General features: G+C 42.9%; 2 protein-coding genes across 3 annotated transcripts; both read right to left on the reverse strand.

The window, feature by feature from the left end:
- Nucleotides 1–244: 244 nt before the first annotated feature.
- LOC139222550 (serine protease FAM111A-like) lies at nt 245–4,507 on the reverse strand. Of its 2 annotated transcripts, none has more exons than XM_070854342.1 (5): nt 4,465–4,507; nt 3,942–3,983; nt 3,713–3,781; nt 2,754–2,828; nt 245–2,659 (listed from the first exon to the last, which is right to left on the reverse strand). In XM_070854342.1, exons 3-5 carry the CDS (start codon nt 3,749–3,751, stop codon nt 935–937), a joined length of 1,839 nt encoding a protein of 612 aa, XP_070710443.1. In that variant the 5' UTR covers nt 3,752–3,781; nt 3,942–3,983; nt 4,465–4,507; the 3' UTR covers nt 245–934. The 2 variants fall into 2 exon arrangements, with proteins under 2 accessions (XP_070710443.1, XP_070710442.1); XM_070854341.1 differs by having other exon boundaries at nt 4,446–4,500.
- Nucleotides 4,508–4,862: 355 nt separating this feature from the next.
- Nucleotides 4,863–11,857, reverse strand: rnf175 (ring finger protein 175). Its single transcript, XM_070854353.1, has 9 exons — nt 11,751–11,857; nt 11,380–11,417; nt 11,064–11,205; nt 10,155–10,309; nt 9,421–9,528; nt 8,451–8,571; nt 7,133–7,266; nt 6,434–6,535; nt 4,863–5,779 (listed from the first exon to the last, which is right to left on the reverse strand). The coding sequence occupies exons 1-9, from the start codon at nt 11,769–11,771 to the stop codon at nt 5,659–5,661; spliced, it is 942 nt and encodes a 313-aa protein (XP_070710454.1). The 5' UTR covers nt 11,772–11,857; the 3' UTR covers nt 4,863–5,658.
- Between the last annotated feature and the right edge of the window lie 387 nt (nt 11,858–12,244).

The following is a 12,244-nucleotide window of genomic DNA, read 5'->3' on the forward strand; positions in this document are numbered from 1 at the left end:
GAAATCTGCCTCCCCGTTCCCCAATAAAACTTAATTACACTAAGAAATTATTATTATTATTATTCTTGGGGGCACCCTGGTGGCTCATCTTTGATGGATGTCCTCCCCATCTATTTTCTGTCACTCTTTAGCTGTTTTTTCAAATAAAGCATTAAATGTAAAAAATGAAATAACAATAATAAAACAAAACTGCGCTGGAAAATCTAGAATGAATAAAGAAACTGACAAGAAAGAATTAGCCTCTGAGTGTTTTAATGCAACTTTAGACTTCGTACAAAAAGGTGGAAACCATACAGTCAACTGAATCAGCCAAGAATGCATGTCCACCAGGATGTTATACACCGGACACAGGAAGTCATGAAGTCAATTTGATATACTGCATTAGATCATTACAATCAAGACAAAACAGACAAGGCTTTATCATATATAAAGTTAAAGCAGAGTATCATCAGCATAAAGTTAAAGCAGAGTATCATATATCAGCATAAAGTTAAAGCAGAGTATCATATATATCAGTATAAAGTTACACTCTTGTCTTACATTGGTTCAACATAAGTGGCTTATTCATTAGACAGATTATGGACAGTAATGAAAGGGAAAATCAAGTCAAATGTGATAGTGTTCAAGTCAAGTTATATTTAGAACAAATGTTTCCCCCATAAAAACCAATGACAACTCTTATATAACAGTAAGTAATAACTAAACACTCCCTGAGCCCCAAAAATACATTAAACAGAAACCAACAAACTGAAATGAAGCATTGAAAATTGCTGTAATGACGAACAAAGCTCAGTTTGGCGAGTCGGAGGCTCAGTTTCAGTGAATTTTTAAAATCACTTTGGTCATGCAGCCACTGGGAGTATGATGATTTTAGAGAACAACAACTAGTGCAGCCAGATGTGTTTGGACACTTGTCTGAGGAGCTTCTGGATACTTAGTCAGTGTTCATTAACTCAACAGTGTCAGTTACATTTTTGAACACCTTTTTTAGGTCTGAGTTTCCATTTATTTCCTTCTTGATTTTACTCAACAACCCCTCTTTTCCCCTTTCCTTCAGCTTAGTCACAAAGTGTTCAAATATACGAATCAAAGGATTGGCGAACTCTATCACACTCTCGCCAGGCTTTGGAGACCCAAAGAAAAAGCCACCAGTGTGCAAACCAAAAACTTGGCCACGAGCATCAAACACCGGGGAGCCAGAGGAGCCGTGATACATGAACGTGTTGTAGGTCATGATAACATCTGCACAGGGATCATTTTTGATGCTGTGATTGATTGCACAGAGAGTGAACAGGTGATCCTTGAAGTCACCTAAATTACTGGTGACAGCTTGCTCTCTCTTCTCTTTCTCAATTATACATATAGGATCCATTTTTTTCAAGTTTCCTCCTGGGTGACCAATAATACAGCCTTCACCATTCTGAGGTATTGGTCCAAAGTTCTTCAACAGCCCTGGTGGCACCTCAACATCCTCTGCTTCTATGCTGCCTCTATATCCCTGAGGGTTGAGCTCAAATATGGCATAATCCAGGAAATCCTGACCGCAGGTGTCACGGTGGTGAGCTAGTTGGAAGTAGTAAGACTTTGTTTGTGGCTCAGGATCTTCATAGTTAAAGATAGCAAACACCTTTATGCCTTCCTTCAGCTTTTCTCCTTCAACACAATCTTTGAACAAGTGAGCGTTAGTCAAGATGAAGTTGTCAAACAACACAAAGCCTGAACCACAAATCACATCCTGAATAACCACTTTGCAAACAGACTCCCCCAGTCCTAGCAGTTTCTTGACTCTGTGAATTTCACTGAATGAATGTTGGATCTTTCCAAAGTTTTCCTTCCTCAGACTCAGTGCTTTCTGATAAGAATCACCGGGGAATCTACTCTCCATCAACTTTTTCAGATCTGGAAACTGCTGACGCAGTCTTTCATAGATCTCCTGAGTGTTGACAGTGCCGCCATTCTTTTCAGCTTCTGCCCTGACACTGACTCCTTTCTGATGTACTACACCTACCGCTGACCTTGTGTCATACTGCCGCGGCGGCTCTTCCTGCTGTTCTTTATCATTCTTCTTGCGGTTCCGTGGAAGACGTATCTTGAACGATTTTTGATCTAGATTGTCAACTATCTCTGAACATATCATGATGCTGTTTGGATTGTCATTGTCAGTCAGAGTGAAGTTGGTGAGATCATCTATGAAGCGGCCGTCTCTCTTCAGAGCCTCTTCTACAGTCATCCCTCTCCCCTTTTCCCCATAGACACACAGATACTTGAAGCTCTTGACAGCATTGTTTCTAAAAAGCTTCTTCTGTTTGGTGTCTTTTCCTCCTACTGTATCAATGAAGAAGACAGAATATTTCTCCTTCGAATGGATTATTTCGTTCTGTTGGTCTTTGGCCTCTTCAATCTTTGTTGGATTACTTGATATGATCAAAACCTCCCCCTCCACAATACAAGAACAAGGGAAATGTGTTGCAACAATAGTTTTCCCATCCTCTTTACCCAGCTGAATCACAACATTTTCATCATATTTCATCTTTTCATGATAGGTTTTAGTCGATCTTAGTGCCTCCAGCACTGTGCGAGGTCGATCACAGTAAAAAGGGTATTCACTAGCATCAGTCTGACTGTATTTCACTATGAAGCGATGTAACTGCTGTTCACCCTGCAAGAAATCAGAGAGAGGGAATAAGTTACACGTCCTTCCTGTAATAGAAATGTCGACCTTTTGTGCATGCAGTCCATCGCTGTCTACTCACAGTGTATCGCTGTGGACTCACAGTGGATCCACCATCGTCCTCCTCCTTCACTCTCACTTGTTCACGTGTAACAGTCTGCAGAGTGAGAAAAGGTTGAAATGACTTTAAACCTTAACCTGCAGCCTGTGGAGTTGTTAAACTCACACTTTGAGTATTTATTTCTCATCAAAGGTGGCAGATGGTTGCTATATTCATGTGTTCCCTAAGTATTTATTGGATGGGGGTCCTCTCCACTATCTCGAAATGTTGGGCACAACACAAGGACTCCTTCAGTGAATTCAAAATGTTTTTCTGTCTGTAGTCACACTCTTTCTCTCTCCCTAATGCTCTTTAGAACGGCCAACATCTTCCCACTAGCTATTCATATGGTAACTTTGGTGGTAGTAATTACATTAATTGTTAATCATACTTGCAAATTTATGGCACAGTAGATTAAAATGAGACTGAATCAGTTAAATTCTGTGTTTTTGTTCTAAATGTCCCAGAAATGGTGCTGACAGACACTGCAATGCATAAAGACATCCTCCTGTTTAAATAAACAATGTGTGGTTGTTACTGAAGATGGTTCTGAATTTATCATCATTTAGCCGACCACCTCCTCTAGATGAAATAACAAAATGTACTCATTTTTCCCTTTTTCCTCGTCAAACGAGGAAACAGAACCTACTGTAGGATGACTGAATGAGAACAGTTGCATTATTTCTTGATCATCTAAATTTGATCATGTCTGGTCAGAGACACTCAGGAGTAGATGGAGCAAACCAAAGCTAGAGGGAGAGTGAATATTGTCTAAGCTGCCTGTTTTGCTGTTTCTAGTATCTGCTAGAATATTAATCATATCAAATACCACAAAATGGTATATTCATGGTAGACCTAAGAAAGGGCTCAAACATTAGCTTCTCCTCTCAAAAACGTCCAAATGTCTTATTTCTAAATCAACTTGTGATGAAAGAGCTCACCTGAGGGGCTGCGGCTCCACCTGGCTGTGGACGCTCCATGGGGGTGGAGCTTCTGTGGTCAGGATTGTCCTGATAAAGTAATGCAAACAAACTAATCAGTCAGGCTGTGGCTCATTGTGCATAGAAAAGAAACCCACGTTAGAGCACTGGCTGGATTTTACTGAACACCGAGGCGACACAAGAAAAGCTCTGACTACAGAACATTGTTAATGGCTGAGCTGTTACTTACAGTCTGGTTGTCCTTCTTCTTTTTGGGAGGCTTTTTTTTTACCTAAGGTTACAATAATAAAGTTAATTGATGTTAAAATGACATCAATCAGCTGATTTCAGCCAAAATCTCACACCAGAAATGTAAAAAGAACCGAGTGGCACTCATTACATTACATGAGAGCTGACTCATCTTGGCGCGAAAAGACCAACAGGTTTCGTTTCATAACATATCAAAATGAAACTAAAAATGCCAACAGTGACTGAGACAAATACATACTGACACCATGAACTTCAGTAAGTTCAAATACAATGAATGACATTTCAACATCAACCAGGAGTTCAAATATTAAATCTGTCATTAAATCTTTTCTCACCATTTCCTCATCGACTACTGAACTGTGTCATCAAAGTTTTACAGTTTAGATCAAAGACCTTTTTCGTCATATAAGCAAGTCTGTCAGGTCACACATGTCAAGTATTAATGTTTATAGATACAACATCCATATATGGCACTAATACTTACAGAAAAAACAGGACCGTACCTTCTAGAAAACATCCAGATGGTGAGAGCTCGCTCTGCAAAATGGAGTGCTGGGTTTGAAGATACAGGAAGAGGGAAGTTCTTTTAAACTTTTCCTGCTGGGCGTGGTTGTTCCTGTGGTTCATGTTCATCATTAACCCTTCAGCCTCATGTTGTTACACCATGTTACAAGTACATCTTCAGACAGACAGAGCATGAGGAAAGGGCGCCAGTCGGGGATGCAAATTATAAGTTATTTATTTTATTTTATTCATTGTTTTAATCGTTTGTTTTTTTTGTGAGAGCCTGCAGCAGCACCCCTCCAGCAGGTGGTGCTAGGTGACCGCCTATATGGCCGGCTCTGGTGTCGCACCTATGACCTTGGGAATGTGCATATAAATCCAGTTTCTGACACACTGGTGAGGTTTTATAAATATTTAATAAATACAAAGTTATAACAGCAGCAGTCTTGAGAACAAAGCAATGTCAAGTTGATTTGGCAAAAGAAAACTTTCCTCCTCCACACAAACCCAAACTCCAGTTACTGAATGGAGGAAGAACAAAGGCAACAGTAAACTCTTCTTCTTACCTCCAGTCTCCATCAATCTGGTGACATACTGACTCCAGCTGCTACAATGAGCTGACTATTTACCATCAAGTGCAGCATAATTCATCGTAGAACAGAACAGACTTCCAAAATATAACTGGAATAAACAGTTAAATGAAATGTAAACAGATTATGTGACACCACTATGTGGACAGAACTGTCTTTCTGTTAGTGATTCCAACAGAACCAGCAGTGAGGAGTGTGCAAATAAACTATCAAACTGTTTAAAAAGGCATTTGTATGATACAGTACAAACTAAAGCGGTGCTTTATCACAATAAAATCAACATGCATGACAGCAACGTCTCCAGAAGTTCGGAACTAGACATATCTTTCTGGTGTCGCACGTTTTGAGTGATCAAATACTGGATCTGTGCTTCAATCCTTTTGTTCGAGTTTGCAGCGGTTTTGGCGTCAGTGTCCTCCGCAGGCAGAGACCCCGACCACCCCGGATCCACTCTGCTGGAAACGATGCAAGCTTTCAGCCAAACAACATGTACTGAGGACGCAAAAGACTTCGAACGCAGCCCCGCTCAGCTCCTTGAAGCCGCCGACTTGCTGCCAAGCGTTTCTTGCACTTTGCGGACCTACACGGGCGTTCCTCATGGCGCTATTCGAGGCCCAGGGTGAAGTTAATCCCGTGGACGATACCGATGATGATGGGCTGCCAGGCAACCAGGTATCTGAGCCAGTCGAGCAGCTGTCCATACAGAACATGCGTCTTCTCCCAGCTGGCAGAAGAGGAATTAAGGAGAGTGGAGGTTGATGTGAGGAGACCAAACTGGGCGTTTGCTGGGTAAAGTAACGTCACTGTGCAAGATGGCGGCCATCTGAGCTAAGTCATTCCACAGCCGGTCCAAGACAAAAGGTACAAAACCTCATCAGACTTTATGGTTGCCTTCTTTAATTATGTTCAATACCTTTTGAAGTCGGCTGTGGTGAACAGATTTAACCAATTTTGTTTGCAATATTAAGCTCCAACGATGCGAATTAGGACGCACTTGTTTCAGGACTTTGGTAAGGAAACGTCTGTCTGTGGTACAAATTTGTCTACATTGATTTTTATTTTTCATCCTCATGTGATACGTTTCCAGGGAACATTTCACTAGGGTTTGACAGATTGAGGTGCTGATGGATCCTGGTGTGGGATGACTAAGTGATGGAGATTATATTCCACCTGAGATATGATGTTATTCAGTAAAATAAACCCATTATTTCCCATCTTTTTTCAAAAAACTGCTTCCTGTTCATAGACGACGCTCGGTTTTTATACTCACCAGGTCCTACTAATCCCTAATAATCTTGGGTCTCATATTATTTCATACTTCAGGAAGAAGTTACCAGTAGTCAATATTTCAGCCACACAGGGACCATAGAAAGGATACGGGTTGTTCATCATTCTCTTTAAGTCAACTTTCTCGTTGCAGTACGGACAGGTCTGCTTCTTACCCACAATGCACCAGCCTCGGATGCAGAACTCGTGGAATCTGAAGAGGTGGGAACAGGTTAAGGCTGAAATACTGAAAAAACTTTTTTTATTTCCCCCCCATAGCAAAAAAATAACACAGAGAGAGTTTACTAGTGGGGAATCAGGCTGCTGCCATGTACTGTAGAGCTCATTAGAATAAACAAATATCAGTGCTCTTACAGTAGAGTCCACATTGAGTATCTTAACTGCTCAATTTACAGGCAGGTACCATTACTACTACATACTCTGCTTTTCTCTGCCTGACATCACAGTAAAGTGAATATCACTGTTTACTGTCCAAAACAAGCAATATGAATATGTTACTTGTGGCTCGTGGAAGATCATCACTGATGATTAATCAAAAAAACTGCAGGTTAACCTTTAATGAAACACATGAACACATCACAGTAACTGACCAAATCACTAGAAACAGTATTATCGGCTCAGCTGGGATGGTATTTTATTATCATATTATGCTAAAGCTTACTGCCAGATAAAAGTAATATAATATAATGTAGTTGTTCTTGTACAGCAGGAGTGATGAAGCTCAGAAGTTGGGGCTAAACTCATAACTATGCTCTTTTCTTGAGCAGAGATCAGCTGGGCTTTAGGATACATGTGTCCACAGGAGAGCTGGTAGGTGTCTTCTATGAATCCTTCCTCCTCCACGTCCACCAGGATCCTCTGACCGCACACGGCACAGATGTCGTCGGTCAGGCTCCTGCTGGGCATGCCTCCCCTGTTGTAGTACTGGAAACACACGGGCACAAGGTGTAGAGGCAAATCCACAGGTTTTCAACACAACACACTGTATTTAGGTGATAACTGTGCTCTAAGTCTCACATGAGATGGCATGAAACTGAGCGCTTATGAGCCAAAGAGCACAAATAACCTAGAAACTACAAACAAGAGCATCGTGCTGGAAAAACTGTTTAAACTGAGTCGCCCAAAGTGTCTTTGTGGGTTTTACTCTTTGTGAAGATGAGCAAACAGCGACAGAGAGATCACAGTCTGTCCGAGAGGCTCAGAGCAGGCGAACGGGCGTTGTCCTGGGTTTCAAACCGGCCTGGCCACATTGTGTGGCACGCACGGCACAGGAGCACCACTCCTTGGTATGTTATACACATTATGTTATAATTTACACACCACACGTCCATGGAGCTGATACACAAACAGTAATCTTCCATGACAGCGTTAGAAAATAAACTAGAGCTCTACAGAAAATAGGAACACGATAAAAACAAGCATTTGACAGTGATAAATAAGGTTAGTGAGGTGAATCTATGTAGAGTGAAGTGTGTAAAGTAGCTGCAGGTATCAGGTATCGGGGGGGGCGGGGCTATAGAGCACAACCAGTTCAACAGTCTAACTCAGACATGTCAAACTCAATCATTTCATGTGACTAGTAACAAACAGCACTCCCACCTCTCATACTACAAATCCCACAATGCACTGAACAGCTGCCGCGCTAGTTGCAAATTCATGTTTCTGAATCAAACCAAGTCACTTTTAGGCTGTTCAGTAACTGTTGAGCCCGTTTGGCCCCAGACTTGGACTGTGTTTTAAACTTTGGGCCCCTCTTTGATTGAGTTTGACACCCCCGGTCTAGCCTGGTCCCTCTTCCTCTCTCTTGCCAAATGATCACTTGTAAAGTGTGCCGAATTAGCTTTTAGCGCCTCCCGATGGCCACGTACCCATGAACATACAGCCAACGGTTTCTCAGGCAAGTTCTGCATCTTTGTTTCATGGTTTCAAACTGTGTTTCTGGATGTTTGTTCGCCATGTGCGACAGCTGCAACGAAAAACGTGCTTCTCGTGTCTGTGTGTGAGATTTGAGCTCAGAGCCTCGTTAAAGTTAACACATTCACCGAAGGGTGGTCGAAACGTCGAGCAGTTTTTCATGAGGAATCTTTTATCTTTAAAAACAGTCCTACCCCAATTGTAGAAGCCATGTAGTCAGAGCAGATTTCAGCAAAGTCTCTGCCCATGACGCCGTAGTACAGCCCGTAAAACAGCATGATCACACCCACGTCCATAGAGTCCTCTGCCTTGATCCTGCACAAACAAGACACATCAACGGCCTGCTGTGTGTGCTGGTGTGTACTGGTGAGCCGCACTGAACTGAGAGACACATTTAACCCTTCACGGCCTGACTTAATTTACAATCAGAGAAAAAAAATAGATTATCTGTGTTATTGCATTCAAGCAGGTGCTAAATCAGGTGGAGATTGTTAATTTGAATACAGCTCATACAACAGATATAAACAGCCCACAAGGGGTTAAAAGTCAGAGCCAGCCACAGATGTGTGAAGGAGGCTGCTGGAGGTCAAACCATTGATTGATTAACTGATGTATCAGCGCGTCTCTTTGCCATCTGGGCTTTGTGGACGAGCCGATGGAAAACTCTCAGAGCGATAATAGCTAAACACTTCCGTGGCTGCAAACTGGTTCATTTCACTTCGTTTGTGTTTTGATCGTTTGGAAAACGGAGCAAAAGAAGAGAAGCTAGGAGAAGCGGGCGGACGGACGACGAGGTCCAGGCTCTTCTCAGCGTGTTCGCCGAGGAAGAAACTCAGAGGAAGAACAGCCGACACGCTGGTGGAGCTGAATGTAGGACACACGGCGAAGCAGAGTCAGGAAGAGTTGAAGAAACTTAAGCAGGATTATAAGAAGCTGCAGGAGCACAACAGTCGCTCCCCCACATGTCATCAGCCTCATTTGAATAAATGTTCCTGGACTTTGAGGTGCGGTGGAAAGTCTTTTATAATAAGAGTTCCTGGAAGTGTATACTCAAAGGACTCCCAGATACGAGTGTGAGCGTGGGAATGAGCAGAGTGAGCGTCCTGCTGGACTGTGACACCTGAAATAAGATCATGAGATAATAAGATGAGAGTTCAGACTTGCCTGAAGAAGACGTTGAAGCCAAACATGGTGAACATGATGGCCAGGTAGCCCAGGACGCCCACTGCATAGCTCAGCTTGTAGATCAGCAGGAACCACTTGTACACCATCCTGAAAGGAAACCAAGACAATATTAATAACCGCTAATCCCAGATTAAGATGTTCATTTCACTCTGAAGAGAGGCAACGTTGATCTTTGTTTTGCTACAGAAGTTTGAAACCCTGACTCATTTCATTTTTCTTCTATTTTTATCATATTTTTGTCCATTTTATTTATGCCAGATGCTTTTTACACCCTGGTGGATGCTGGAAAGAGCATATTTTGTGTTTAATGTACACCACCTTTCATATTTGACCCATTATTTCAACCTAAACCATGAAACCAAGTAGTTTTGGTGCTTAAACCTAATCAAACTGTGACTGAGAGCTGATAATAATAACTGAAATATACTGATTAAGTCTTGTGCGTTGATCTCCCAGGTGAGAGAAGAACCATCCAACCACCACAGCTGAGTCTTCACACTGGGTGTGAAAAGCCAAACAGCATCCACCTGGCGATTGGCACCCAGATGCAAATACACTTCAGTGATCTAATCTGGTTTCCCGTCAACTTCATTGTGAAAAATAGAAAAAAAAACCCAGATTTTTTTACCCAGAATCCTTCAGCTCCAAACACGACCAGACTCTAGTCTAGTGTTTGTCAGTTTTACGTGCAGTGTCTGGATGTCACGTCTCACCTGGGCGTCCTGCAGGACAGCGGCTTGCGGGTGGCTCTGAAGATGACGTAGCTGGTGACGACGGAGAACATGCCCCACATGGACAGAAACCTCCACCAGTACAGCTTTATGGTGAAGTACAGAGGAACCACCCACATCTGGACCAGAGTCACCAGCTGAGGAGGAGACACTTCATGTTACACCACTAGAACACCCATTAACCCATTGGTTTGTGGTTTGGCATTTTGGTCGTCACAATCTTGGTTTTGACCCTCCTCTGATTGGTTAGGTTTAGTCAGGACCCTCCTCTGATTGGTTAGGTTCAGACAGGACCCTCCTCTGATTGGTCAGGTTCAGTCAGGACCTTCCTCTGATTGGTCAGGTTCAGTCAGGACCCTCCTCTGATTGGTCAGGTTCAGTCAGGACCCTCCTCTGATTGGTCAGGTTCAGTCAGGACCCTCCTCTGATTGGTCAGGTTCAGTCAGGACCAGAAAAGTCAAGACAAGTGTGACCTCATACGGGGGTCAGTAAGAGCGACAGCGATGGATTAGAGGAGCAGGCGACGGCTGACTGCTGCTCTACAGGACAGTTTTTAAGAGATATCATCAAATTACATTATTAATACGCTAATTATCAGTGTTTTACGACCCTACCTGCCAGATCTCGTGGCTACAACTGCATTTCACACCTTTTCTTTTTTGTTCTTTTGTGCTTCAACACATCAACATGGAGTTACAGAAGAAAACTACTGTTTTTTATACATCAGCTGACCAATTTGTCCAATTTCCAGGCTGAAGGAACCTTGTAGTTCCTAAAAATGCTGCTTTAAACTGTCCATGTTTGGGTACATTTTAAGTTTCAGGATGTTTGTGTTCAGTGACACCAGATGTGGTCAGAGGAAACGGCTCCATCTCCTCCATCCCCACTCACATTGTAGGAGCGGTGGTGCCGCTGCTTCCACTGCACCAGGACTATCTGAGCCACCACCAGCGTGGCGATGAGGATCAGCACCATCTCTGCGTGCATGGCTTCGTGGCCCCTGTGCTTCACATGCAGCCGCTCGTGCTGCACCCTGCAGAGGAGAAGACACCCATGGGTGGAGACAGGAGACAGGTGACAGGTGCAGCAAACACAGGGGCAGAGCATAGATGCATGGAGATGCTGGAGGCAGCATTGCATTGCATGTTGTTCCTGCTGTAAATGAGCAGATGAGCAGGGAGTGTGTAACGGGAGAGAAGCTACTCACTTCCAGTTTTCCCTGTGTGTCATCTTCAGCAGGTCGTCCTGTAACAGAGAGGCAGGGACAGAAATAGCAGCTGGCAGCTTTCTGGGTCTCACTGGACACTTTTATGTAGGTTAATGCGACTAACAAAGCCTAAACGACCAGCAGCACTGTGTCCCTGTGAAATAACAAGTGCTGTATAATGGGAAAAAAGGCTTTTCCTGCGTGTGATAACAACACAGCACTGTGTTGCCACGTATGAACAGCTCGTAGCCAGGTAGCTTTAGCTAGAGGTGCGTTAGCCACCATTTTGTTACTTGTACAAACGTTAAAAATGTCGGTCGTCGGCTTCTACAGCGTGAGAGCATCTTGAGTGTTAATTCGGCTTTACTCACCTGTGGGTGAACACCCGCCATTGTGCGTTTTTTGTTCCAACTACGGCTAAGCTAGGCTAGGCTAGGCTAGGCTAAGCTAGTAGTTAGCTTTGACAGCAGCTTCTCCATTGACAGCTGCTCTGAGTACGGAAGGCCAAGAGGGTCAAAACTCTCCCTGCGAGTAGGTACAATGCACACTAAACACAGAGGCCCACCCCCTTCCAGCGGCCCCCATAGGAGCTTATTTAGGAAATATATAGTTTTAATCTTGTTTCAGGTGTGCTATTTATTAATATATAAATTATGTATTGTAACCAAGCAAGACAGAAGTTACAGCACACATAAGCTAACTGATGGTTTGATCGATTGATCATTGGTAATGTTGAGACGCTTCATCATGCTTGTAGTGTTGAAAAGTTGTGACCATAGAGTGACTTTAGATAAATAATTTCCCATTTATTTGCACCTGGGTTAACTAAACTAACTTCACTTAACTAAAATCTAATAATTAATCC

Source organism: Pempheris klunzingeri, chromosome 23, assembly GCF_042242105.1.
Source record: "Pempheris klunzingeri isolate RE-2024b chromosome 23, fPemKlu1.hap1, whole genome shotgun sequence".
NCBI lineage: Eukaryota > Metazoa > Chordata > Actinopteri > Acropomatiformes > Pempheridae > Pempheris > Pempheris klunzingeri.

What these genes read in the sequence shown, in the direction of transcription:
- rnf175 (XM_070854353.1), bottom strand. Translation starts at nt 11,771, where the DNA reads ATGGCGGGTGTTCACCCACAG. An exon ending in GGCACCACCGCTCCTACAAT is followed by an intron (nt 10,310 to 11,063) that starts GTGAGTGGGGAT and finishes TCTCCTCCTCAG; the next exon opens with CTGGTGACTCTGGTCCAGAT. An exon ending in CTGTCCTGCAGGACGCCCAG is followed by an intron (nt 9,529 to 10,154) that starts GTGAGACGTGAC and finishes GTTTCCTTTCAG; the next exon opens with GATGGTGTACAAGTGGTTCC.
- LOC139222550 (XM_070854341.1), bottom strand. Translation starts at nt 4,478, where the DNA reads ATGTTTTCTAGAAGGTACGGTCCTGTTTTTTCT. An exon ending in GGTACGGTCCTGTTTTTTCT is followed by an intron (nt 3,984 to 4,445) that starts GTAAGTATTAGT and finishes TTGTAACCTTAG; the next exon opens with GTAAAAAAAAAGCCTCCCAA. An exon ending in TGAGTCCACAGCGATACACT is followed by an intron (nt 2,660 to 2,753) that starts GTGAGTAGACAG and finishes GATTTCTTGCAG; the next exon opens with GGTGAACAGCAGTTACATCG.